The following is a 26,725-nucleotide window of genomic DNA, read 5'->3' on the forward strand; positions in this document are numbered from 1 at the left end:
CCACTCTAGCGTTGTAATTCCAAAGTATTAAGAAGTACCTGTAATACTGTAATTTTATTGCCTTATCGCTTGCTCCTGGATCTTCATGAGTACATGGTACTCGCTATGTAAAATCTGTTCTTTGAAGATAGAAGTTACGGAGTATATACGCTTTATAAAGTTAGATAAGTTTAACGTTAACAATTATATTCTAAAACGCATAATCTCGAATATGCTTGCAAGTAATATTGGATCTGTGAATATAATAGAATATTCTATATACTTTGAATGTAATTCAAATTCAATTTTAAAAATGATTTATTAATGTAGGACATTTCAGCTGCTTATGAACGTCAAGTTTTACATTATATTTTTTTTCCCTACCGTCCAGTACAGTATATAGATCCAATTGAGAAGAACTGGCAAGAAACTCAATTGAATTACTTTTTATTTTAAATCCAGTTTATTTACAATGCATAGGTATTTATATAGGTGTCTATGTCTAACATTAAATGAAAACGTGCATGAACAACTAATGCTCGTCATTCAAGTAATCGTTTAGTTATTTAACAGATGTTTTGAATTTATTTGGTAACTCCAATATATCCTTTGTATCTTATTGGCTAAAAGATCTATTGACTTTTTCTAAACGATACTTGGGGACAGCAAGTTTGTCTTTAAATCTAGTATTAATATTATGAATATTGCTGTTTTTTGGATATAAGTCAAGATTTTTATGAACATATAGGATATTTGAATATATAAATTGAGAAACAACGGTGAGAATATTTGCCTCTCTTAATGAAACTTGAAACAGTCATGCTCGCTTTAAAGTTCAAACTTGTGGCGGCGTGGTGGACCAGGACAATGTGCTCCCTCTAATATGGTTGAGTGCAATGGCTCAACCGTCATACTCGTGAACGGGTGCTGCTTATGGGAACTGGTCTGTTCAGGTTACGAACACCGATTAGACTTTTTGCTTTTGCAATAGCATATGTTGGCTGTCACTCTATTCTCCCAAATTTGAAATTAAAAATTAATCTTTATTATTGTAAACTTGTATAACATTAATTTGAAAAGAATACGAGCTGAGTTTCTTATCAGTTAACGGTCATAAGCGGCTAAAATTGTCTATACGAATAAATGATATTTGATGCTATTCAAAGAAAGAATTCAAATTCAAATTCAAAATATCTTTACTCATGTTCGTCAGTTCGGAATGATATCAAGATGAGAATATCTGACAAGAAACTCAGCTCGTAGCCAATGTCGATATAAAATAAAAGTTTTGAAATATGAAAGATCAGTTATCAGAGACAAAACCAAAATAAAATACAGGTTTTATCAATAACTAGCTACTCGCTCCGGCTTCGCACGGGTGTACATGTATCACTCTATCTATTAAAAATCGCTTCAAAATCCATTGCGTAGTTTTAAAGATTTAGGCATACATAGGGACAGACAGCGACATCGACTTTGCTTTATACTATGTAATGATGATAATAAGACTTTGCCTAAACACCATATCCAATATGTATACTGGATATCGCTGCATGTAGGGCCTCTGGATGGACAGAGACATAAATATATGAATTAAATATATAAAATTGTAAATTACTAACATAGTTAATAAGTTGTTTACTAACATAATATGGATGGATAAATATCCGAAATAAATGAAATAATAATAATAATAAAGCATCATAATATAATTCCGAGTAAAAAGATTGAATCAAAATCATTTTACATTTGAAATATTAGGAAGGGAAAAAACAAAGGTACAGGACGACGTCTTATAATAATGCTGAGATTTCAGCTATTATTACATAATTTTTCCTGAGTCAGCTTTGTGAATAATAAGCGTGAATCGGATTAAACTCAGAGTCTCGCCATCGGAACGGTTCTATCGCAAATAATCATATTTTATTCGTCCCCATGCTAGGACTTTCCCAGATTAGATTCCCAATATTTCTCTTATAGCTTCCGATTACGATCGCCTCCACTATGAATAGTTACGCAAGTTTCTTTGCCTATCTCGTCCATTTACACAAATAGTTCCATATTCTTATAGGCTATCCGAGAATTTAAATTGTAGATCTTTTTGGAGTGAATTTTGAAGCAGTTGATTTTGGGAGCGGTCCAATAGGCAAGGTTACAACGCTGAACCATTCATATGTAGATTGAAACATTTGGAAAGATAGTTTGGTCGTCATAGCATATATTTACGGTCCCCCAATGTACCCAACCCATAATGATATGGGATCGGGTACGTACCTGCGGGCCTGTCATACGATCGCGGCTCGATACCTTTCTCTCAAGGATACACGTCACTAGCTATTCAAGGTGAATTTCCAACAGATATGGGTTTACGTGGATATTTGATGTTACACTAAACTGCAAATATGTACCCCACTTAATTGCCTGTTGGCGTAACGTTAGACAAACATTTAAATAATATATATTCGTATTCCTCGTGTAAACAAATTAACGAACAAATATACGATCCGAAATATTAACGCGGACGAGACCCAATTATCGCATTTTGAATACAGACTAATTTGAATATATTCTCAATGAAATGGTAATTTGTTATTTAAGATATTTATGAAATAAAAAACAGTATGAATAAAGTTACCGCGAATAAAGTCGGCGAATTGGAGCTTTTAGGTTTATAATAAAATGAAGAAAACTCGTTACTCGTTGAGGACGTTCCGTTATCGCGGATTCACGCACTCGTGGCTTATCCAATCCGGTATAATTTCGCAAAGTTGTTCCGACAACACATTCAAACACGTAACTCCTGTTTTCGCATCTTATCATCTCGGAGCGACCCTCCAAACAAAAGCTTCGCCGTAGCATTGTCATCCGTTAACTGCGATCACAAGATTGTTCAACATCAGTGTAAACTTGTAAAAGAATATATTGTGATCATCATGTTTAATGGAGCACAATTTTATCCAGATAAGGCTGTTCAATCCGATCTTAAATGATGGGTTCTTATAAATGTAATGTATAATACATTTGGGATGTCCTCACTCCGTGCGGTTGTAACCGACGAGTCCCATTCTATGTTGTCTGCTCGTGACGTAAGGAGACTATTTGTCTTCGACCCCCGACCCGCGCAAAAACGGCGTCCCTTTTTTCTATCTTAACTTTTGCTAAGACCAAAACCAATTTACTCGGAGCGAAAACAATTCAAAGAGTTGTTTACGTCGAACAAACGCGAGTTATTATGGAAGTCACCGCAAGTACCAGAGTTTAATTAGAAAGTAAGTTGAAAACGCCGAGTTGAAACGCTTTCGGTGAAGATGCATCGGGGTTGTCGGTTCACCATAACAAGGTTACCCGCACGTATTACGCTCCTTTCTAATTGTTAATTTGATTTTTAGATCGGGGGTACGAAACAATTACTCTCCGGAGGCTTACCTTGTATCTACTCACAAATTATTTACTTTTATGAACTCTTGTTTGATGGGTCTTGAGGGAAAGCCTTCATTACTGAGGATGTAATGTAATAATATGGGAAGAAAGTATAGTAGATCAAGATTAATTACAATTATTATTTTAACATATATTAATTCTTTATTCTTTATTGTACACACACACATAGGAAAAAAATAACAGTAATATAGTAAAAGTATTGTACACGGGCGAGCTTATCTCTAAAAAGAGATTTCTTCCAGCAAACCTAGAAAATGTTATAGGATTATTTGGTCACTAGATCTCTAGATATTACTTAGAATTGACGCATGGTAATTCGGTTTATAGTTTATGATTACGAAAATTAAGAATTTTTATAACGCTATCAATCTTTCCCGGTTTTAGATAATGAAATGGCATATTCTAGGTTTTATTATTTAGATAGAAGGATATATTTATTTAAATATGAATATGTCAATATAACTATATTGTTTACATGCAATGCCAAAAGAGGGCACTGTACCAAAATTACATTGTGTTTTATACAAAACTCAATTTTTTTTACCATTAATTTTTGTAGCCCTCCTTTCGGTACCCCGTCTAATTCAAACGTGGATCGAAATTACGACGGCCTAAACCTAGTTTACCTAGCAGTCCCTCAGACTAAACTTATATATTTTAGTTCATTAACTAGGTTGCTGCATAATCATTCCACGGGTTTGAAATGCCATCTGCACTCGCCCCCTATTGTTCGGTGACGCTATAAAGGCCAGCTGCGTCTATCACAGTTTTAGAATAATAAAAAAGTAATATATCCTGGGACACATAGTAGAAGCGAAACCTCAAAGGACAAGTCTCTTTGTCCTACAACATGATAGCGGGCTCCCCATTCTGCACGCGACTGTAACGCTTTTTCCAGACCGAAATTTTTTAATACAGCCCGTCTAAATAGAAATTTCATTTCAAAAATTATACCAGTATTGGAACCGATAAATCTTTCCCCTTTCCCTTATAGTACCCTTGTAAGACGTTGTGGTTTTAACGTACAATTTCCGTTCACAGCCAAGCGTCGCGTGATGGCGCATGGAGTGCGCGCGGACGGCGTGGTGCGCGGTGCTGGTGCTCGCGTCCCTGGCGGCCGCCGGCCCTCGCTACAGCTCACGCATCGTGCACACGCACGCAGGTAGGTAACCTTCGATTGATACCTCCAATTTAAACAGGGATCGAAATTACGACGGCTGAGGTTCGAACCTGTGTAAGACTTAAGACGTATCCGTAAGGCAGGAGATGGCATTCGAGTATGGAGTATCATCTATACTCGCCCCCTATCGTCCGGTGAAGCTTTAAATGCCAGGTTCGTCCGACAGCTTGTAGTCCGAAAAAAATGCAGGTAACGTCTCAAACTGACCATCCAACACTATTTCTACCACTATTTTGATGATCTCTGTAGTCGTAGTTTGTTTAGCACTCCGACAGCTTGTAGTCCGAAAAAAATGCAGGTAACGTCTCAAACTGACCATCCAACACTATTTCTACCACTATACGTCGATATTCATCCGACTGTATAAATCTGGTTTTTTTTTATGGGTGATAAAGGAATGGTGCTCCCGCCTGCGCTAACGGTTTACGCTGGCGGGGCACCAGTGGATGATGACAAGATGAGCACGAGGTCAGGTCAGTTAGCTCATCGTGACAAATTCGCCAAGAATTTATCACGATGGTTTCCAGGGGGAACCGCGTGGAGGTCGACCTAACATTGCTAGCAATGGGAGTTACTAGTTCCCATTGCTAACAATCCCCTTCCCCCCTTATAAATCTGGGTTTTTTAATGTAATATTAAAGTATTTTACAAAGAAATAATCTGTCGTCTAGTACCCTTACACAAGCTCTGCTTAGCTTGGGACTAGATGGCGCTGCGTAAATTTTCCAAGGATAATATGATATATTACTATTAATAACTAGCTACTTGCCCCGGCGTCGCACGGATGTACATGTGTAAAATACATAATCACTCTATCTATTTAAAAAAACCGCTTTGGGACGGACAGAGCGACAGCGACTTTGTTTTATTGTATGTAATGATAATTACAGTATAATAAGTAAGAAGCATGCGATAATCAACATAGAAACCGCTACTGAGTGCGTAGCGGTTTCTATGTTGATTATCGCATGCCTCTTACTTGTTACACTGTAATTATCATTACATACTATAAAACAAACAAAGAGTTCTTACACCCATGTCATATAAATATTCGGATCACATCCATGTTATCCTTCGTAGAATTGATATCTAGGAAATATTGAATAACAATAAAAGATTGAATTTAAACAGATAGATAGTTACATTCTACGTCGAGAACTGTTGAGTCACATCTGCTACAATGCAGAAACGATTGCCACATTTTTCAGAACGATCTGTAAATAAAAGAAGACAAAATATATAAAATTGTACCAATTTGGTTCAGATGGAACTATAAATATTGTTTATTTGACTTTAAAATAGAATATTTGCAATGACTACCTCGGTGGTCTACAGGTTCAGAATATCGCTTTGCTTGTGATTGAGGGTTCGATTCCTCGCACGTCCAAATTTGTATTCGTGATTATTTGTATCAGTCTCAGTGTTTACTTATTACACACTAGCTGTAACCGCAATTACGTCGGATTTTAAATTTCTTTTCTAAAATAAAAGATTTTTTCTAAAATAAAGTAGACTAAGTTACTCCTTATTACATCAGCTACCTACCAATAAAATTGGTCAAGCCATTTCAGAGATTAGCCGGAACAAACAGACCGACAGACAGTCAGACAAAAATTGTTAAAAGTGGTTTTTTGGTGTATGTACTGTATTTATATTCATATGCATGTAGTAAAAAACGGTTATTTCAATATTACAAACAGACACTCCAATTTTATTTATATGTATAGATTTCGCTTTAAAATAGAATAGTTACAGTGAATGATAATAAGAAGTACATAACTTAGGCTACTTTTATTTAGAAAAAAATCTTTCATTTTAGAAAAATAAAGTTAAATTCCATGTGGACGAAGCCGTTGGAACAGCTAGTCTTAGTAATATTACTTTTTTTTGTTACTCTTTCACGCAAAAGCTACTGAACAGATTTTTATAAAACTTTAAGTAATATAGCTTATGCATCAGAATAACACAAAGTTTATATTCTATATTGAAATTAAACGCAGGTGAAACAGCGGGACCAGCTAGTATGAATATATTATTATTATTATAAATAGAGATCTCCAAAAGAAATTTTGATCTATACCAAATAATTTAAGTAATGATTGACAACACTTCCAAATACATCCTTACGTCTCTATAAATAAAATTCATATTGAATTGCTTCAAAACGAAAAAAAACGTTCTATCGATGTTGCCATCACGTCAAGTGTACGAGCTGTCTCATCAAATAATCCTCAGCGAACATGACAGGAATCTATTAAACGTATGACGTTCTTGTCAGTTCTTTCCTTTTCGACAATGATACACACGTCAAACCACAATCCAGGTAAGTACTGCGTCCAACAGGTTGTAGTCCGAAAAAAAATGCAGGTAACGTCTCAAACTGACCATCCAACACTATTTCTACCACCATTTTGAAGTTCTCTGTGGTCTAGCAGATTAGCACACCGCTTTACCTCGATCGCGGGTTTGATTCATCGGACGTACGTCGGTATTCATCCGCCGAATCGCATCTTATTGTATGTATAAATTTGGGTTTTTTTTTATGGATGATAATGAAATGGTGCTCCCGACTGCGCTAACGGTTTACGCTGGCGCGGCACCAGTGGAGGATGATAAGATGAGCATAAGGTCAGGAATAGAATAGAATAGAATAGAAAATCATTTATTCAAATAAACTTAATTTAAGCACTTCTGAATAGTCAACATTTTTTTAAATCTACCGCTTATTCGGAAAGCTGTCTCATCACAAGTAGAATAAGCAAGAAACTTGTCTGTTGCTCTTTTAAACAATCCTTGTAAGTTCACATTTTTCAAGTCGAAACGTGTGAATACAAACTACCAACCAGCACTAATTTATTTAGGCTCAAATATAAAAACACAATAAGATTAAATCAGTCGTAGTGACAAGAGCAAACCAGTCCCTACAAGCAGCACTGGTTCACGAGAATGACGGATGAACCAGCCATCACTGCGCTCGACCATATTTTAGGGAGCCCAATGACCCGGCCCACCACGCCGCCACATGTCTGGACATTTTAGTGAGCATGACTACTCATTCCACTCGACCACGTCACAGCTACAAGTCAGGTCAGTTAGCCCATCGTGACAAATTCGCCAAGAATTTATCACGATGGTTTCCAGGGGGAACCGCGTGGAGGTCAACCTGATATGGTCATTGCTAGTAATGAGGTCATGAGTCCACATTACTAACAATCAGCTACCCATTATAAATCTGGGATTTTTAATGTAATATTAAAGTATTTTACAAAGAAAAAAAATCTGTTGTCTAGTACCCTTACACAAGCTCTGCTTAGCTTGGGACTAGATGGCGCTGCGTGAATTTTCTGCTTGTAGGGACTGGTCTGCTCTTATCACTACGACTGATTTAATCTTATTGTATATTTATATTTGACCCAAAAAATTAGTGCTGGTTGGTAGTTTGTATTCACACGTTTCGACTTGTAAATGTAAACTTACAAGGATTATTTAAAAGAGCAACACACAAGTTTCTTGCTCGTTCTTCTTGTGATGAGACACCTTTCCGAACGAGTGGTAGATAAAAAACAAATTGTTATGACTATTCAACAGTGCTTAAATTAAGTTTATTTGAATAAAATGATTTTCTATTCTATTCTATTTTTTCCAGGGATAATATGTTATTATTATTAACTAGCTACTCGCCCCGGCTTCGCACGGGTGTACATGTATTATATATATAAATATTCGTCTAGAATCACTCTATCTATTAAAAAACCGCTTCAAAATCCCTTGCGTAGATTCAAAGATTGTCAGTTCTTTCCTTTTCGGCAATGAAACACACGCCAAACCACAATCCAGACATAATTTCAGAAGGATCCAGAGAGTCCAATCAGACCGGGCCTAAGGGATCCCGGAACATCGCGACCAAATGACATCGTTTGGTTTTGTAAACTCCCAATTGGAATGTAGATGAAATTAATTATTGTTGAGATCCCTTTAGAGGAGAAACGGGTTGGAAGGTAAGCTTTCAAACACCAATGCATAATCAAATAGTAGAAATCTTAATACATCATGGAATTTGTTGAATTAAAAGCTTAAATTAAGCTTAAAAGCTTTGGAGAAATGGGACGTATATTTTATATCCTTACTAGCTGTCACGGCAAACGTTTTGCCTTATAAATGAATAACGCTATAAAAAATAGGGGGTGATGATAGAAGGGTGAAAATTTAGGGTTGTATGTATTTTTTCATGACAGATAAGAAAAAATATAAATAAATATTTGCCAAAAATATGAAAAAATAATTTTAGGGGTCCATTATCACATAAGGGTATGAAAAATAGATAGTAGCTGATTCTCAGACCTACTGAATATATATAACTCAAAGGTGACTGACATAGTGATCAATCAACGCACAGCCCAAACCACTGGACGGATCGGGCTGAAATTTGGCAAAATCGGTCCAGAGATTTCAGTGATTAACCGCAACAAACAGACAGACAGACAGACAAAAATTGTAAGAAATGTTATTTTAGTGTATATACCGTATTTATATTCATATGTATGTAGTAAAAAACGGTTATTTCAATATTACAAACAGACACTCCAATTTTATTTATATGTATAGATGAACTATTAGTTACATTGTAAGGGTTTCGAGCACGACCAGACGCCGTTAGTGCCCTTATTCTAGATTATATTCTATAATTTTCTAGCAGTTGCGTGACGCCTAGCAATATTGCTACCCACCTTCATGAAAGAGGACTACTGGCCGAAAGGTGTGGTGTATCGGCGCTACCGCGGCAGATTGCCGTCTTCAGTGCCGTGATCACACAGACAATATAGTTGTATTGGTTTTTATTATATTATATGTATGTTAGTCTATAAGGTATTTATAATATGGGCCTAGTTGCCTGAAATAAATGAATAAATAAAAAATATTACGTGCGGGTAACCAACTATATCTTATATATAAAATCTCGTATCACAGTTTTCGTTCCCATACTCCTCCGAAACGGCTTGACCGATTCTCATCAAATTTTGTGAGCGAATTGAGTATGTCTGAGAATCGGCTAACATCTATTTTTCATCCCCCTAAATGTTAGGGGTAGTCCACCTCTAAATTTTTTTTTATTTTAAGGCAAAACAACGTTTGCCGGGACAGCTAGTAATTTATAATTTTTTTGATATAATAATATTAGTAACAGTTTACCGACTATATTGCTCACAAATTATGTGACAAGTCGATAACTGAACATTCAATTGTTAGAAGCGCAGATTATAATAATAATAACGGTCGGTGAACGGTCTTATCCCAACCAGTCTGGAACAACATCTCAGACGGTTGGGATTCCGAGGCGGCTCACTCCCGGGAAAGATGCAGAAAGCGGTGCTGTTAGATTCTGCCCGCATTGTACGCCGGTTTCTCTCCCTGGGGCCCTGAACCCCGGCCGACTGTGCTTCTGCCGGGGGTAAGTTGCTCCTTAAGAGGGAGATGAGAATTTTTGTATAATGATAATAATAATGTGTGCAAAAAAACAGCAAAAGCTGATAGAGTGAGATAGAGAGAAGAAAAATGCAATAATAATAATAATAATAATCTCAAGACAATTCACACAGCGCCATCTAGACCCAAGTTAAGCTAGCTAAAGCTTGTGTTATGGGTACTAGACAACTGATACAAATAATTAGATATATTTTTTTTTTGTTTTCGTAAATACATACATATTATACATAGAAAACACCCAGACCGACACAAACAATCATAATCATGAATACAAATGTTTGTGCCGTGCGAGGAATCGAACCCGCGACCATCGGACGTAAAGCGGTGTGCTAAACCACTAGACCACCGAGGTCGTCAAAATAATAATAATAATATAATAATAACAATTAATACAAAATTGTTCATAAAAACAATTACAAATTCCAATTAACTTTATTCATGTAGGTCTATTACAGACTCCTATGATATATCAAATCTACCGTCATTTGGCACTCTGAACAGATTGTAGATTTGATATATCATAAGAGTCTATAATAGACCTACATGAATAAAGATGTTTTGAGATTTACCTTGATTTTTTTTCCATTTATTTGTTTCACAGTTTTTTTATACGTATATATTTGGATTTATTTTAAATCTTAGGCTCTCGCTGCAATTTGTTTTAATAGAAGTTTTTAATAGAAGTTTTCACTGTAGGGATCGACTTTGATTAAACGATAATCGTAGAATATAAAATTGTAGAGTTTACTATTCTATTAAACTTAAAACCTAATTGAACTGGTTATCAATTCAGTCTGAGAGACTACTCAATTAACCCACTAAAGATTTATCTTATCTTATCATTGAGAATATCATCAATAACCAAAATTCGGGTATGATTAATATAAATGTAGGATTTCGTTATAAAAATACAGTTTCGTATTTTTTTTCTATTCTATACGGTAATCTCTAAATATAAATAAAATTGGAGTGTCTGTTTGTAATATTGTAATAACCGATTTTTACTACATGCATATGAATATAAATACGGTACATACACCAAAATAACATTTTTTTACAATATTTGTCTGTCTGTCTGTTTGTACCGGCTAATCTCTGAAATGGCTGGACCGATTTTGACGGAACTTTTTTTGGCAGGTAGCTGATGTAATAGGGAGTAACTTAGGCTACTTAAATTTTGGAAAAATAAAGTTAAATTCCACGCGGACGAAGTCGCGTGTATAGCTAGTAGAAAATAATATTTGTACTATTGAGGAGAAAATATTCAATCGAAATAAAGTTAATTTTGAGTTATTGATATCAATACAAACGGATAATAGCAAATCATTAGTAATGAATTCAGAATTGCTGACGTCATAGCAGTCCTTGGTAAAACAGGATCGTAGCGTATATGTATACTGGCTGTACCTGCGAGATCGTTCGCATGGAATACAACTTTATTTTTTTAAATAATAGTAGCCTAAGTAACTCCTTATTACATCAGCTACCAGCCAAAAAAAGTCCCGTCAAAATCAGTCCAACCATGTCAGAGATTAGCCGGAACAAACAGACTGACAAACAAAAATTGTGAAATGTTATTTTGGTGTACGTATATACCGTATTTATATTACGCGTGTAGTAAAAAACGGTTATTTCAATCTTACAAACAGACACTTCAATTTTGTTTATATGTATAGATATATATGGGACACAGTCACCTAGATACATCAAAATAATAATTGCATTTAATAATGTCTAGTAAGACAAATTCAATATTGTCTACTAAGCACTGCTGTGTCTAAACTGTGTCATACATTTTCCTATTGTTATTTAGTATATAAGATCATTATTTCTATGTACATATTGTCAGTTTATTATCATCTGTAATATACATCGTCTCGACCAACAACATAGTATCACTCACCCGCAACAATATATAAAGTGGGTGACAATGTTATATTATAAATTGATTGCTATAGTAAAACTGAATTCAAAATGAAGCCCAATGATTCAATTGGCTTTAGGTACTCCAAGTTAAGTATTCGAGTTTGTCGGACTAGTTTCAGACTAAATAGAAATCCACGTTCATGAGCACGTTCCTTGATCGTGTAGTGAATATCAGTACAATCTACAGAAAGACTACATTATTCGAACCTGAGGATATATAGGTGATCAAAGTTAATAACAAATTCAAATTCAAAATATCTTTGTTCATGTAGGTCTATTACAGACTCTTATGATATGTCATATCTACCGTCAGTTCGGAATGATATCGAGATGAGAAGAACTGACAAGAAACTCAGCTCGTATTTTTTTCAAACAATAGTGGAACATGTTTATAATAAATATAGTTTTTAAAATTCTAATTTGGGAGAATAGAGTGACATCCAGCATATGCTATCGTAAAGAACAAAAAAAATTAATCAGTGTTCACAACCTGAACAGACCAGTCCCCACAAGTAGCACCCGTTCACGAGTATGACGTATGAGCCAGCTATCATTGTACTCAACCATATTTGAGGGAGTACATCGACCCGGCCCACCACGCCGCCACAAGTTTGAACTTTATAGCGAGCATGACTGTTTCAGGTTACTCCACTACGTCAATTATATTATTTATAGCATAGGCTGTAATAACATTGTAGAATGTTCTAGAATAGAAATAACGATTGGCCACTTTTAAGGAGCAATTATTTGTGTCTATAGCTATACTATGTTGGAATTTTCGACTAACTAATGTCTAACTTTCCAGCAATTACATTTTATTCTATAATAATAATGATATTTACATAACCTAATTGTACAACTAAGAACCTAAAATTAAACAGCTTAAAAAGTATAATATAATAACTAAAATATATTATTAGTTCGGTATAAATTGAGAAGGTACTTTTTTTTTTTTATAGGCCATTTTATTTACAATGTATTTTTATATAGGTGTCTATGTCTAACATTCAATGAAAAGTTCCTTACTCAGTAAATAAGATACTGGCAGCGTAAATTTTTTACCTATTCTTTGAATAGCTAGACTAATATTGCTGTTTTTCTTTGTCCGAGGTAGCTGCCAGCTATTCGGTCTTTTGTGATGTCGACTAACCTTTTTGTTATTTTCTTGAAGAGTCTTATGACCCTAATAGCTGACCCTAAGGACCAAGGGTCTCGACACCGAATGGGACAAAATCATATTCGGAGCCTAGACCCCTGTATTTACATGTTTTGGCTTTTTCAGCCGCTTCACATGCCGCACCAGCTCTGTTGTTGGTTCCATGTAGATGGGATGGGGCCAGCGTGTCTGCGCAGGTTGCATCCCACACCAGCACCCGGCCCATCTTCCATGGAATCAAACTCATACCGTCCGGTCTATGTTGGAATGTAGATTCAGTTAAGGAGAATCTCCACACGCTGTAATCTCGCACACCAGTTGTACTTAGGGTTGCCGACTCTCGAAGGGACCAGCCCGGGCTGGGAGTTAGAGGGGGGACTGAGGAAGAATATCATAAATAAATTTAAAATTTATATTTATTTTGTTCCTGAACAGCAGAGGATTGGGAACCCTAGTTGCCAACCATACTTTATAAGAACGTATCCTACTTTATTTTCAGCAGTTATACTTTTACATACAAATAAAGTATGCAAAAATACTTTATTTATTATACTTTATTCAACCTTTACTGTGATGCGTAAAACAAAGTTAGTAACATTGTAAGTTCAATACGACCATAGAATGTTCTAGAATAGAAATAACGATTGGTCACTTTTAATGAACAATTATTTGTGATAGTTAATTTTAAACTTTCGTGTTTAATATACATTATTTTAATTATTAACCGGGTCTTAACACTACATGCGCCTAAGATCCTCTCTACTGATCGCCACTGTTACCCACGAATGGTCCGGGAGGCGATTGAAATTAAGAAACATCCCAATTTCAACAGAGAGGATGGCTTAAAATTAACATCTGTGTGGAATCCAGTCATAAATAAATTGAAGCAAAGTTCAGTAATTCGGGCTGAAATTTGGCAATCAGGTAGATGTTATGACGTAGGCATCCGCTAAGAAAGGATTTTAATTAATTCTACCCCTAAGAGAATAAAATAGGGGATGAAAGTTTGTATGAAACTTTGTCAATTTTAAACCGATCGGGCTGAGATTTTGCATACATAAAGCTACTATGACATAGGCATCCCCATGGAAAGGATTTTCATAAATTCCACTCCTAAGGGGATAAATTGACGCGAGAGAAACCGCTGGCAAAAGCTAGTATTATATAATTTTGGTAAATAAATAAATGATTATGATTATTATTATGTACTTTTAATAGGCGTCCATAGGCTACGGTAACCATTTACCATCAGATGGGCCGTATGCTTGTGTGCCACCATAGTAGTATAAAAAAAAAAAAAATTACACATGTGTCTAATATCAAGATTTTGCTTTAACAGGAGCTATCAGAGGTATAATAGTGGAACCAGCTTCTCGCCGCCTGGAGCCAGTGGAAGTATTCTGGGGAGTACCATATGCGGGTCAGCCTCCTCGGCTGGGACCACCGCCTCCAGCGCCAAGCTGGCCCGGGACAAGACTCGCCGACGCATTTGCTCCAGTCTGCCCACAACGCTATCCAGACATATCCAACAAGTAACGTACCAACTACATTTGCTACATCCTTTTTTCTTACATTATTCAAAGATGCTCAAAAATCTTGTATAGTAACTTTCTTATAATAATAATTATAGTGTTCACTTATTTGTTGTTTATGTCTTACAACAACTTACATACAATGTAAGTTGTTATCGACATAATATCCGATCGTTAGCCATAGCTCCACGTCTTTACTCCGCGGCGCTTGCGCAGGGAATCCCTCCCCTCTTGCGCACGGCGGCTCGTGTACGCTCGGCTCGAGACGATAGATAATAAACTGCTAGTGTTTCCACATACACAACAATAATAATAATATCAGGACAATTCCCACAGCGCCATCTAGACCCAAGTTAAGCTAGCTAAAGCTTGTGTTATGAGTACTAGATAACTGATACATATACATAGATATTTTTTTTGTAAATACATACATATTATACCTACATAGAAAACACCCAGACCGATACAAACAATCATACTCATGAATACAAATGTTTGTGTCGCGCGAGGAATCGAACCTGCGACCATCGGTCGTAAAGCGGTGTACTAGACCGCTAGACCACCGAGGTCGTCATTATTATCTTATAAAGATATAGAATAAAGATATTTTACCGACAATGTAAGAACATTGTCGGTAAAATATCTTTATTCTTGTAATATCAACAAACAAACTAATAAAATCGGACGTACTTGTATATAGTCTGTGGAGATAAAAAAACTTTGATGTTACAAATACTTGACGTTCATATACGGCTAAAATGATCTACAGCAATAAATGATATTTGATTTGATTCAAAGAAAGAATTCAAATTCAAATTCAAATTCAAAATATCTTAATTCTTGTAGGTTTATTGCAGTCTTTTATGATATATCAAATCTACCATCAGGATTGATTTCGAGATGAGAAGAACTGACAAGAAACTCAGCTCATATTCTTTTCAAATAAATGTTGTACATGTTTACAATAATACAGATTCATTATAAATTCAAATTTGTGAGAATAGAGTGACCACCAGTGTTCGTAACCTGAACAGACCAGTCCCCACAAACAGCACCCGTTCACGAGTATGACGAATATGGTGATTCTTAAAGGAAACTATTAAAATATGATAATTGTGCACCCGCCTGCGTTGGTATACGCTGACGGGCCACCAGTGGAGGATGATAAGATGACTATGAGGTCAGTAGTCCAACGTGACAAATTCACGAGGATTACAAAAGAGACAGTCAGTCTTCATTTTAGTAAAATACTAGCTACTCACCCAGGCTTCGCATGGGTGTACATGTATTATATATATAAACCTTTCTCTAGAATCACTCTATCTATTAAAACCCGCTTTATAATCCGTTCGGTAATTTTAAAGATTTAAACATACATAGGGACAGACTGTAACAGCGACTTTGTTTTATAAAATCTAATTCGTAATCTGAACTGACCAGTCCGCACAAGCATATATACTTTTACAATTTTATAATCTTCTATTCGTACAAAGATCCACAATGTTTGGAATTACAATTTATACAATTGGAAATATATTGTGTGTGTGTGTGTGTGTGTGTGTGTGTGTGTGTGTGTGTGTGTGTGTGTGTGTGTGTGTGTGTGTGTGTGTGTGTGTGTGTATGTGTTAAGAGAAGAAGAAGGAGAGATAAATATTAATACCAATAATAATAGTTCTTTATCTAGCCATTTCAAAATAATCTTTTTTATATCAGATTATATATATCTTTTACAATTTTATAAAGTATAAGGATAACATGAACCGGATAACATGAAGCGTTCTGAAGTTATTGATTCTCGTGACATTGTTACAGAAGTGCAACATTATCGAAAATGCCTCTGGGCCTGTACAACGAGCTGAAAGCCACTATTCCCCTCTTGGTGAATCAAAGCGAAGACTGCCTCAACCTCAATATTTATGTACCCGGTAGCGGTAAGTGTTCCACATATTTATATTTATTGTAAGTACTGTTTAAATGATGTTATTCATTGTTCTTTAAACTCCATCTCCTTTGTTTTTAGGTTCACTTGTTTCTTTAAAGATTCTTTGAAGTTAGCTATTTGAATATTATAATAATAATAATAATCACCCTTAGCTGCCATCTTAAATATCGTACAGTCCGAAAATTTCTCAAATAATAATAATATATTCAAAAAGTTATAATAATAATAAGTTAAGTACACACACACTCACACAAACACACGCGCACACACACATACACACACACATACATAATCTGGAGAAAACCAGCAAAAGCTGAGAAAAAATTAAAAATAATAATAATAATAATAATCTCAGTACAATTCACACAGCTGTTGGCCGTAGCTGGCCTTTACAGCTTCACCGGACGTTATGGGGCGAGTGCAGATGGCACTCCAAACCAAGGAAGGACTTATGGAGCGGCTGAAGGCCAACTCCTGCCTGACGGATACGACTTTAGTCTGAGGGCACCACTAGGGGTTCGAACCTCGGCTCAGGCCGTCGTAATTTCGATCCCCGTTTGAATTGGACGGGGGATCGATCGGAGGGGCGCCCGGGGGCGCCGGTGTGGAGCGCCCGGGCGCGCGAATTCACACAGCGCCATCTAGACCCAAGTTAAGCTAGCTGAAGCTTGTGTTATGGGTACTAGATAACTGATACAAATACTGATACATATTTCTTTTTCGTAAATACATACATAGAAAATACCCAGACCGATACAATGAATCATACTCATGGATACAAATGTTTGTGCCGTGCGAGGAATCGAACCCGCGACCATCGGTCGTAAAGCGGTGTGCTAGACCGCTAGACCACCGAGGTCGTCAGTCATATTTAATGTAATTTTGGTAATACTGCTTTTATATCCATTTCTTCTTATACCGATTCAGCTGCATTTTAGGACAATTGAAAATGTTCATGCAAAAATATGGTCACTAAGATATGGAATTCACTTTTGGCAAATTTCTATAACAATTATTTATGACTAGCTGTTCCCGCTACTTCGTACGCGTGGAATTCAACTTTATTATTCTAAAATAAAAGTAATCTAAGTTACTCCTTATTACAACAGCTACCTGCCAAAAAAGTCCCGTCAAAATCGGCCCAGCCATTTCAGAGATTAGCCGGAACAAACAGACAGACAAACAAAAATAAAAAAAAAATGTTGTATGTATCGTATATATATTCAGATGCATGTAGTAAAAAACGGTTATTTCAATATTACAAGCAGACACTCCAATTTTATTTATATGTATAGATTTCGCTTTAAAATACAATAGTTACAGTGAATGAAAGTAAGGAGTAACTTAGGCTACTTTTATTTTAAAAAAACGCTTTCATTTTAAAAAAATCCATGTGGACACTCAAGCAGACACTCCAATCTTATATGTATAGATTTCGTTAAAGTATAATAAATTAATTAGGAGCGCGTGGCGTCGAAGCGCCGTACGCCGTGGTGGTATGGGCGGGCGGCCCGTCCCACGAGTGGGGCTCCGGCAACGCATTCGACGGCGCCGTGCTCGCTGCGCGTGCGCATCTCCTCGTGATTACTATTAACTATAGACTAGGTTTATTAGGTATACTATTTACTTCTCTCACATTATTTTTATCATCTTTCTGTCTTTCTTCTATTAATTTGATATTGATTCATTGCGTGTTGAATTTGTCGTATATCATCAGCCACCTGTTTAACGTCAGTTCTCTTTAAAATAGAAATTAAATAAATTTCAAAATATCTTTATTTATGTAGGTCTATTACAGACTCTTATGATATGTCAAATCTACAGTCAGTTCGGAATGATTTCGAGATGAGAAGAACTGACAAGAAACTCAGCTCGTATTCTTTTCAAATAAATGTACATGTTTACAATAATACAGATTCATTATATATTCAAATTTGGGAGAATAGAGTGACCACCAGCATATGCTATTACAAAAACAAACAGTCTAATCAGTGTTCGTAACCTGAACAGACCATAAGCAGCACCCGTTCACGAGTATGACAGACTGGGAATTTTGTTCCAACTGCACAAGTATATACTGACATCAATGCTTTTTTAAATAGCTTACTTGTTTGATAATACGGTTTATCTACAACTGATTATTATTCTTCTTTCTATAAATTACTAGCTGACCCCGCAAACTTTGTTTTGCCATATAAATTAATAACGCTATAAAAAAATAAGGGTTGGTGATAGATGGGTGAAAATTTAGGGTTGTATGTATTTTTCAATGACACATAATAAAAAAATATAAATAAAAAATGTTGGCCAAAAAATTAAAAACAACTGTTAGGGGTGGACAACCCTTATCACTTAGGGGTATGAAAAATATCAGACCTACTGAATATGCATATAAAATTTCATAAAAATCGGTCATACCGTTTCAGAGGAATATGCTAACTAACATTATGATACTAGAATTTTATATATAAGATTTTCTCCATCCAGGTTATCTTACAAGTGGTCTGAAGTCGGATGAAGTGCAACAAGCTGGAGGGGCTGCGGTTCTTGATGTAGCTGCTGCTTTATCGTGGGTGCAGCTCAATGTCGCTGCCTTTGGTGGAGACCCTCGTCGGGTCACGCTTGCTGGCCATGCTGCTGGTGCAGCGTTGGCGAATGCCCTGCTCATGATGCCAAATAGTAAAGGTAAATGAAACCCAAGGACTAGTACTTGATAGGTGTATATTCCGTTGTAAGAATATATTCCTCTCTCTGATTACATTTTTTTTTCGGACTACTCTAATGCTGTTGGCCGTAGCTGGCCTTTATAGCTTCACCGGACGTTAGGAGGCGAGTGCAGATGGCACTCCAAACCCGCGGAAGGACTTATGGAGCGGCTGAAGGCCAACTCCTGCCCGACGGATACGACTTTAGTCTGAGGGCACTACTAGGGGTTCGAACCTCGGCTCAGGCCGTCGTAATTTCGATCCCCGTTTGAATTGGACGGGGGATCGATCGGAGAGGCGCCCGGGGGCGCCGGTGTGGAGCGCCCAGGCGCGCGCAGGCGCCCGGTTGAATGCGCGATATTGTGTGTTTGAGGTCGTCGTCTTCGCCGGCGAGGACGGTGTCGTGTGTGTGTGTAAAAGTGTGGTCGGGGTCGAACGGTTGGGCCCGTGGGGAGGTTACCTGCCGTTATGGGGTCGTCGGGGTCAAAGAGAACGTGCCTCGGGCGACGTTGTCGCGTATATCGGACTCTGATTACAAAACGTGCTATAACTTAAGACCTAATGCAAAAATATCTTGCCACCGCGATGTAGAAATTATACATAAATGAGACAGCGACATCTAGTTTCATTTTTGGAACTATTAGGTACTACGACTAAATATTAGATTAAACAGTGATTAAACGTAATATTTAATATTTGGGTTAATGAAATTATATTAAGTCACAAGACACACACTAAGCATGAATTTAAAACAATAAAGTAAATTTAGAACCTGATATAATCAATATAAGTAGAAATATTGACAAGAAATTGTCTATTAGAAATATTGTGTTGATGTGATCAAAAGTTTAAAATTGTTCACGAAATTTATGAATCGATTTTTCGTCTTTGTTGTAAAGGTTTTGTATTAATGTATTAATGCTTTTTATTGCTCTTTCTTGTCATTACTATTACGCAACCTCTAGTGCATAATTAGGGCTCGACTACTTATAGTGTTGTATATAAAGTGACATTAAACCTTCAAATACTCTTAATACATTAGTAACGCGATCTCATGCAGGTCTGGCATCTCGTGTGCTGCTATTGAGTGGTTCGGCTTTAAGTCCAACTGCTCTAGCACCTGATGCTGCACTGGCACGAGAGCATACAGTTCAGGCATTACGCTGCACCCCTGACTCCAGCACTGACGAGAATTGGTAACGTATCAGCTTGATCGTCATCATTATTTCAGGATCGTGTAATTCTAATATAAATTAAAAAATCATTTATTTATGTAGGACATTTTAGCGGCTTACAAACGTCTTTTTTTATTATATATATTTTCCCTGCCGTCCAATTCAGTATATAGACCTGGTGTCTAAGGTACAGGCTATGACTCAATGTGGGCTCAGATTTCCGAAAGTAAAAGCCTAAGATTATGTTGTTCTGTTAGTAGCAGTCTTCATACATTGGCACTATGATTGCACTATGATTTAAGATTCTTTAACTACATAAACAAGTAATAATAATAATAATAATAATCTCAGGACAATTCACACACCGCCATCTAGTCCCAAGTTAAGCTAGCTAAAGCTTGTGTTACGGGTACTAGATAACTGATTTTTTATTCGTAAATACATACATATTATACATAGAAAACACCCAGACCGACACAAACAATCATACTCATGAATACAAATGTTTGTGCCGTGCGAGGAATCGAACCCCTGACCTTCTACGTAAAGCGGTGTGCTAGACCGCTAGACCACCGAGGTCGTCTCGAGTGAGCTATCGTTAGTTATATAATTTATAATAATCTTTTATTCATCATCATAGTACAAAAAAATATATAAAAATAATATTTCGCTATGAGCTGAAAGGGCCTCCACTCAGCTGGTGCCGCAGCGTGTCACTGCAGCTCTGATTTTCATGTAATTTAGCCACTAAACAATTAGTTACATGCTGTGTTATGGTGTGAAAGGTGAGATTTATCGGTGAAACAGGATGTTAGGATATAACACCTAAGTCCTTAGAAATAAGGTCGTATATCTCTTATGAATTTTACGCAACATTTACTATTTCCATTTTGGCGAGCAGTCAGCTTGTTTGGTATAATAATAATTGTTTATATGCTCTGATAAATTCCATTTCTTTGATCAGGTTAGTGGAATGTATTCGCACTCGGCCACTTGTTGCCCTACTCGCTGTCGAAGCTCCTAGAGCCAGATTCTTAGCTGGTTGGGCTCCTTCGGTACCACTTCAGAAAGATTCCAGCTTAAACCAAGCACCAACCAAAGCTTTACACGCCAGTGAAGCATTTCTTGACTGCGCTTTGGCTATAGTTGTAGCCACTACTGAGAGTTACCAATTTTTCAACGAAGACGATATACGACACGGTTTTGAGGAAGAGCACAGGTATTTATAAACATTCTAATAGGTTTATTATTCTCAGAAAAAAATCTTAAGATTTGGATAAAATTATGTGTTTATAAAAATATGGTTTTGAAATTTCTCTGAAAAAACAAACAAATTATATAGAATTTAGATTTGTTAAGGTTGTCCTGGAAAAAATTGTACCCGACCAGTTACTCTTGGATATATCATTTAACGTAACATATCATCATTGCCTTGCCTTTATCCCATTATTTGGGGTCGGCGCAGTATGTCATTCTCTTCCACTGCTCTCTATCAGTCGTCATATCTAAACATACTCTTCTTTTATTCATCATCTTTCACACAATCCATCCATCTTTTCTTAGGGCGTCCCCTCCCTTTACATCCATGTATTAAAACAAAATAGCGTTACAAAGCTATATTATCTATTTACCATAAAATTATTTATCGTCTCCAATTGAACATAATTTAAATCTAACAATTGAAAATAACGCCGAGCACAGCTCTCGCAAATACTTCTACAGATATCTTACATTGTAGAAATCGTATTCTGCGCACGTACGTTCGCAACGTGTACCGATACCATCGCAATGAGATCTTCGCTGCAATCCGTAACGAGTATACGGACTGGGAGAAACCTATACAGCATCCGATCAATATTCGCGACGCAACGCTCGAGTCGCTGAGCGACGCGGCGGTCGCGTCGCCTGCGCTCCGTGTCGCCCAGCTGCACGCGCGGAGAGGCGCCAGGACCTACTTTGCGCATTTTGCACATCAAAGCAAAGATGCTGACTACCCTCAGGTATGGCATATTACTAATCTATTAACTATTTAATCAGAGTTTTTTTTTTGGACTACTCTAATGCTGTTGGCCGCAGCTGGCCTGTACAGCTTCACCGGACGATAGGGGGCGAGTGCAGATGGCACTCCAAACCCGCGGAAGAACTTATGGAGCGGCTGAAGGCCAACTCCTGCCTGACGGATACGACTTTAGTCTGAGGGCACCACTAGGCGCAGGCCGACGTAATTTCGATCCCCGTTTGAATTAGACGGGGGATCGATAATCAGAGGTGTAATAATCTTATATATAAAATTCTCGTGTCACAGTTTTCGTTCCCATACTCCCCCGAAACGGCTTGACAGATTCTCATGAAATTTTGTGAGCGTATTGAGTAGGTCTGAGAATCGGCCAACATTTATTTATTTATATAACTTCAATGCACAAAATACCAAGGTCTTTTACCTTGATATTTTGTGCATTCAAGTTATAGACATTAGATTTCTATCTACCTACATAATAATGAATTCATTTTTAAGTATTTATTATGAACTAGCTGTACTTGCGAGTTTACGTTTAGTCCACGTGGAATTTAACTTAATTCTTCTAAACTAAAAGTAGCCTAAGTTACTCCTTATTACATTAGCTACCTGCCAAAAAAAGTCACGTCAAAATCGGTTAAACTATTTCAGAGAGTAGTCATAAGAAACAGATGGACAGACAGACAAAAATTGTAAAAAATGTTGTTTTGGTCTATGTACCGTATTTATATTCATATGCACGTAGTAAAAAATGGTTCGTTCTATATTACAAACAGACACTCTAATTTTACTGGATGATTGCGATTTGCTTGATGATGATGCTCATTACAGTGTAATTTATTGGAATATTTAAAGATCCTACATTCCATGATATTCCCCACTTCGTCCGCGTGGAATTTAACTTTAATTGTTCTAAAATGTATGAATTTTTCTAAAATAAAATTAGCCTAAGTTACTCCTTATTACATCATATACCTGCTAAAAAAGTCCCGTCAAAGTCGGTTCAGCCATTTCAGAGATTAGACGGAACAAACTGACCGACAGACAGAAATTGTAAAAAAAAATATTTGGTGTATGTATGTAGTAAAAAATGCTTCTTTCAATATTACAGACAGACACTCCTATTTTATTTATATGTATGTATAGATAACACTGAGCTGTAATATACGTACGTATGTACGTATATGACTATTTGTAATGTTGGATCTAGCTGGTATTTACTTTTTAATTTCAATGTAGAATCTGACTGAATGCTCACTAAAGTAAAATTTATTGGAATATTTAAAGTTCCTACATTCCGTTACTTTGAATTTAATATTTATACATTCCTTTTTGTAATTTGCAGACTTCACGTAGCAAAATATTTCTGACAAAAATATGTTTTAACAACTCAATAAACCAATATTTCACGATAACTGTTGTACTGCATTCAATATATTGTGACTCAGTTAATTATATGAACCAGTAGACATTTTAATTAATAATAATAAATTTTTAAATTATTTAAAATATAACGTTTTTGAATTTAGTGTTTACCGCCATGATTACGGGTAAACTGAAAAGCAAAAATAAATAAAAAATGAATGTACAAAATATAATAATAATTTAATATAAAAATCATTTTAATAGTTAAATAACAATTGTTTGTTTTAATTATTTTTAATTCTTAAAATTACGTATGTTGACGGAGTTCCCGATATTTCGGTAGTGTTTCAATCGCCATGATCACGGGTGAACTGAAAACCAAAAATGTGTATAATTGCGGAAAATAGAGTCTAATGTACATTACAAGTGCAATATATATATATATTACTAGCTGTCCCGGCAAACGTTGTGTTGCCATATACATTAATAACGCTATAAAAAATACATACAACCCTAAATTTTCACCCTTCTAGCATCAACACTAGAAGGGCGAAAATTTAGGGTTGTATGTATTTCTTAATGACACATAATAAAAAAATATAAATAAAAAAATTTGCCCAAAAAATAAAAAAACAATGTTAGGGGTAGACATCCCTTATCACTTAGGGGTATGATTTTAGATAGTAGCCGATTCTCAGACCTACTGAATAAGCATGTAAAATTTCATAAAAATTGGTCAAGCCGTTTCAGAGGTGTATGGTAACTAACATTGTGACACGAGAATTTTATATACAGTAAGTATAAGATTTATTACATTCTTTGAATAATAAATAACCTTTAACAACCATTAATTAATATATAAATTACATTCTATTGTTACAGAGGCTAGGCAGCGTCACCAGTGAAACCTTACCCTACTTCCTAGGTTTACCCTTAGTTGGAGGGATGCAGTTCGCACCTCGAAATTACTCCCGGGGAGATATAGCAGTGGCAGAATCCGCTGTAGCTCTCCTCGCTGCGTTCGCTAAGACCGGAGATCCAACACCTCGGACTGATGAGCGGCATCACGACAATGCTGCATCCTGGCCAAGATATGAGCTAAATACACAACAATATTTGAGTATAAGTAAGTCAGTGCATATGCGTTATAATCGCAAAGATTTCAAAAACTACTAAATGGATTTTTTTATTGGTTTTTATACATGAACAGAGTAATTTTTGAGCAAGGTCTCGTGTAGGTTAATTGAAATTTAGCAGTTTGTATTCACACAAAATCGTTTTTTTTTGTAACACAGGGGATAAATGAGCATGCGGCTCACCTGATGGTAAGTGATTACCGCCGCCCATGAGCACCCGCAACACCAGGGGTAATGCAAGTACGTTGTCGGCCTTTTAAAAAGGAATAAGCTCTTTTCTTGAAGGTTTCAATATCGTATCGGTTCGGAAATACTATTGCTGGAAGGTGATTCCACAATGTGGTTGTGCGGGGCCAAAAGTTTCTAGAAAACCGCACTGTTGAGGACCGCCATTCATCCAGATGATCAGGATGGTATTTCAGTTTCTGGCGGGTGGTACGGTGGTGAAACTCAGCAGCTGGTATTAATCCGAACAATTTCTCAGAACACTCCCCGTGATATATGCGGTAGAAAATGCACAGAGATGCAATATCTCGCCGCAAAGCCAATGGGTCGAGTCTGTCACATAGACGTTGATTACTAATCATTCTGGCTGCTCGGTTCTGAATGCGGTCAAATGGAAGTAGCTGGTACTGTGGAGCTCCCGCCCAGAGATGAGAACAGTGTTCCATATGCGGCCGGATCTGCGCCTTGTATAATTGCAAGCGATGGGCCGCCGTGAAATACCGTCTCACTCTACTGAGCACACCAAGCTTTTTTGAGGATATTTTAGCCTTGACCTTTCTATGTATAATATCTATGTACTTGTATCAGTCATCTAGTACCTGAAGAAGATTTATTTAAAAAAAGAGCATCGAGTTTCAAATTCATCATCATCATCACAAGAAGAATGAGTAAGTTTCTTACTCATTCTCCATGTGATAAGTGAACATTCAAAATGAGTAGCATCTTAGTCATAATATAAATGCTAATATTTGTGAGTATAGATAATAATAATAATAATAATAATAATCTTAGGACCATTCTACAAGCTTTAGATAGCTTAACTTGGGACTAGATGGCGCTGTGTGAATTGTCCTGAGATTATTATTATTTCTAAACTTCAAAAAAAAATCTCATTTCCCCTCTTAAGGAGAGGAGATGGCAACTTACCGCCGGCAGAAGCACAGTCGGCCGGGGTTCAAGGCCAGGGAGAGAAACCGGCGTACAATGCGGGCAGAATCTAAATATTATTATTATTATTATTATTTCAACTGTAATAGATCTATAGTAAATTTACAAAAATTAAAATAATTTTTGTAAATTTACTATATGTAGATCTATTACAGTTCAATTTATTACTAGGTACAAAACTACGAGTGAAAAGCCACTATCGCGGACACAAAATGGCGCTGTGGCTGCACCTAATACCTCAGCTGCATCGACCTGGAGCGGCACCGAGGCATCACCAGTTCCGTTCCATACACCCTGACATGTTTGCTGGTAAGTGTTTAGTTTCTATTATGTTTCTACGATGGTCGCGGGTTCGTCGTGTATGAAGAATATATATTCCTCGCACGGCACAAACATTTGTATTCATGAGTATGATTGTTTGTATCGCTCTGGGTGTTTTCTATGTATAATATGTATGTATTTACAAAAAAAAATATCTATGTGTTTGTATCAGTTATCTAGTGCCCATAACACA

At 36.5% G+C, this 26,725-nt stretch overlaps 1 protein-coding gene across 1 annotated transcript in view; it reads left to right on the top strand.

The window, feature by feature from the left end:
• The window catches only part of LOC131855462 (neuroligin-1-like), a 138,482-nt gene that overhangs the window by 90,736 nt on the left and 21,021 nt on the right, over positions 1 to 26,725 (top strand). Inside the window, exons 2-11 of the mRNA XM_059206739.1 lie at positions 4,462 to 4,582; positions 14,506 to 14,698; positions 16,511 to 16,629; positions 18,102 to 18,254; positions 19,128 to 19,325; positions 20,406 to 20,541; positions 21,485 to 21,739; positions 22,259 to 22,520; positions 24,785 to 25,028; positions 26,383 to 26,520. Of these exons, the coding sequence (XP_059062722.1) occupies positions 4,483 to 4,582; positions 14,506 to 14,698; positions 16,511 to 16,629; positions 18,102 to 18,254; positions 19,128 to 19,325; positions 20,406 to 20,541; positions 21,485 to 21,739; positions 22,259 to 22,520; positions 24,785 to 25,028; positions 26,383 to 26,520 (1,798 nt within the window). The 5' untranslated portion in view covers positions 4,462 to 4,482. The remainder of the gene's footprint in view (positions 1 to 4,461; positions 4,583 to 14,505; positions 14,699 to 16,510; positions 16,630 to 18,101; positions 18,255 to 19,127; positions 19,326 to 20,405; positions 20,542 to 21,484; positions 21,740 to 22,258; positions 22,521 to 24,784; positions 25,029 to 26,382; positions 26,521 to 26,725) is intronic.

This window comes from Achroia grisella, unplaced genomic scaffold (genome assembly GCF_030625045.1).
Source record: "Achroia grisella isolate CSIRO2021 unplaced genomic scaffold, CSIRO_AGI_Agris_v1 utg1422, whole genome shotgun sequence".
Taxonomy (NCBI): Eukaryota; Metazoa; Arthropoda; class Insecta; order Lepidoptera; family Pyralidae; genus Achroia; species Achroia grisella.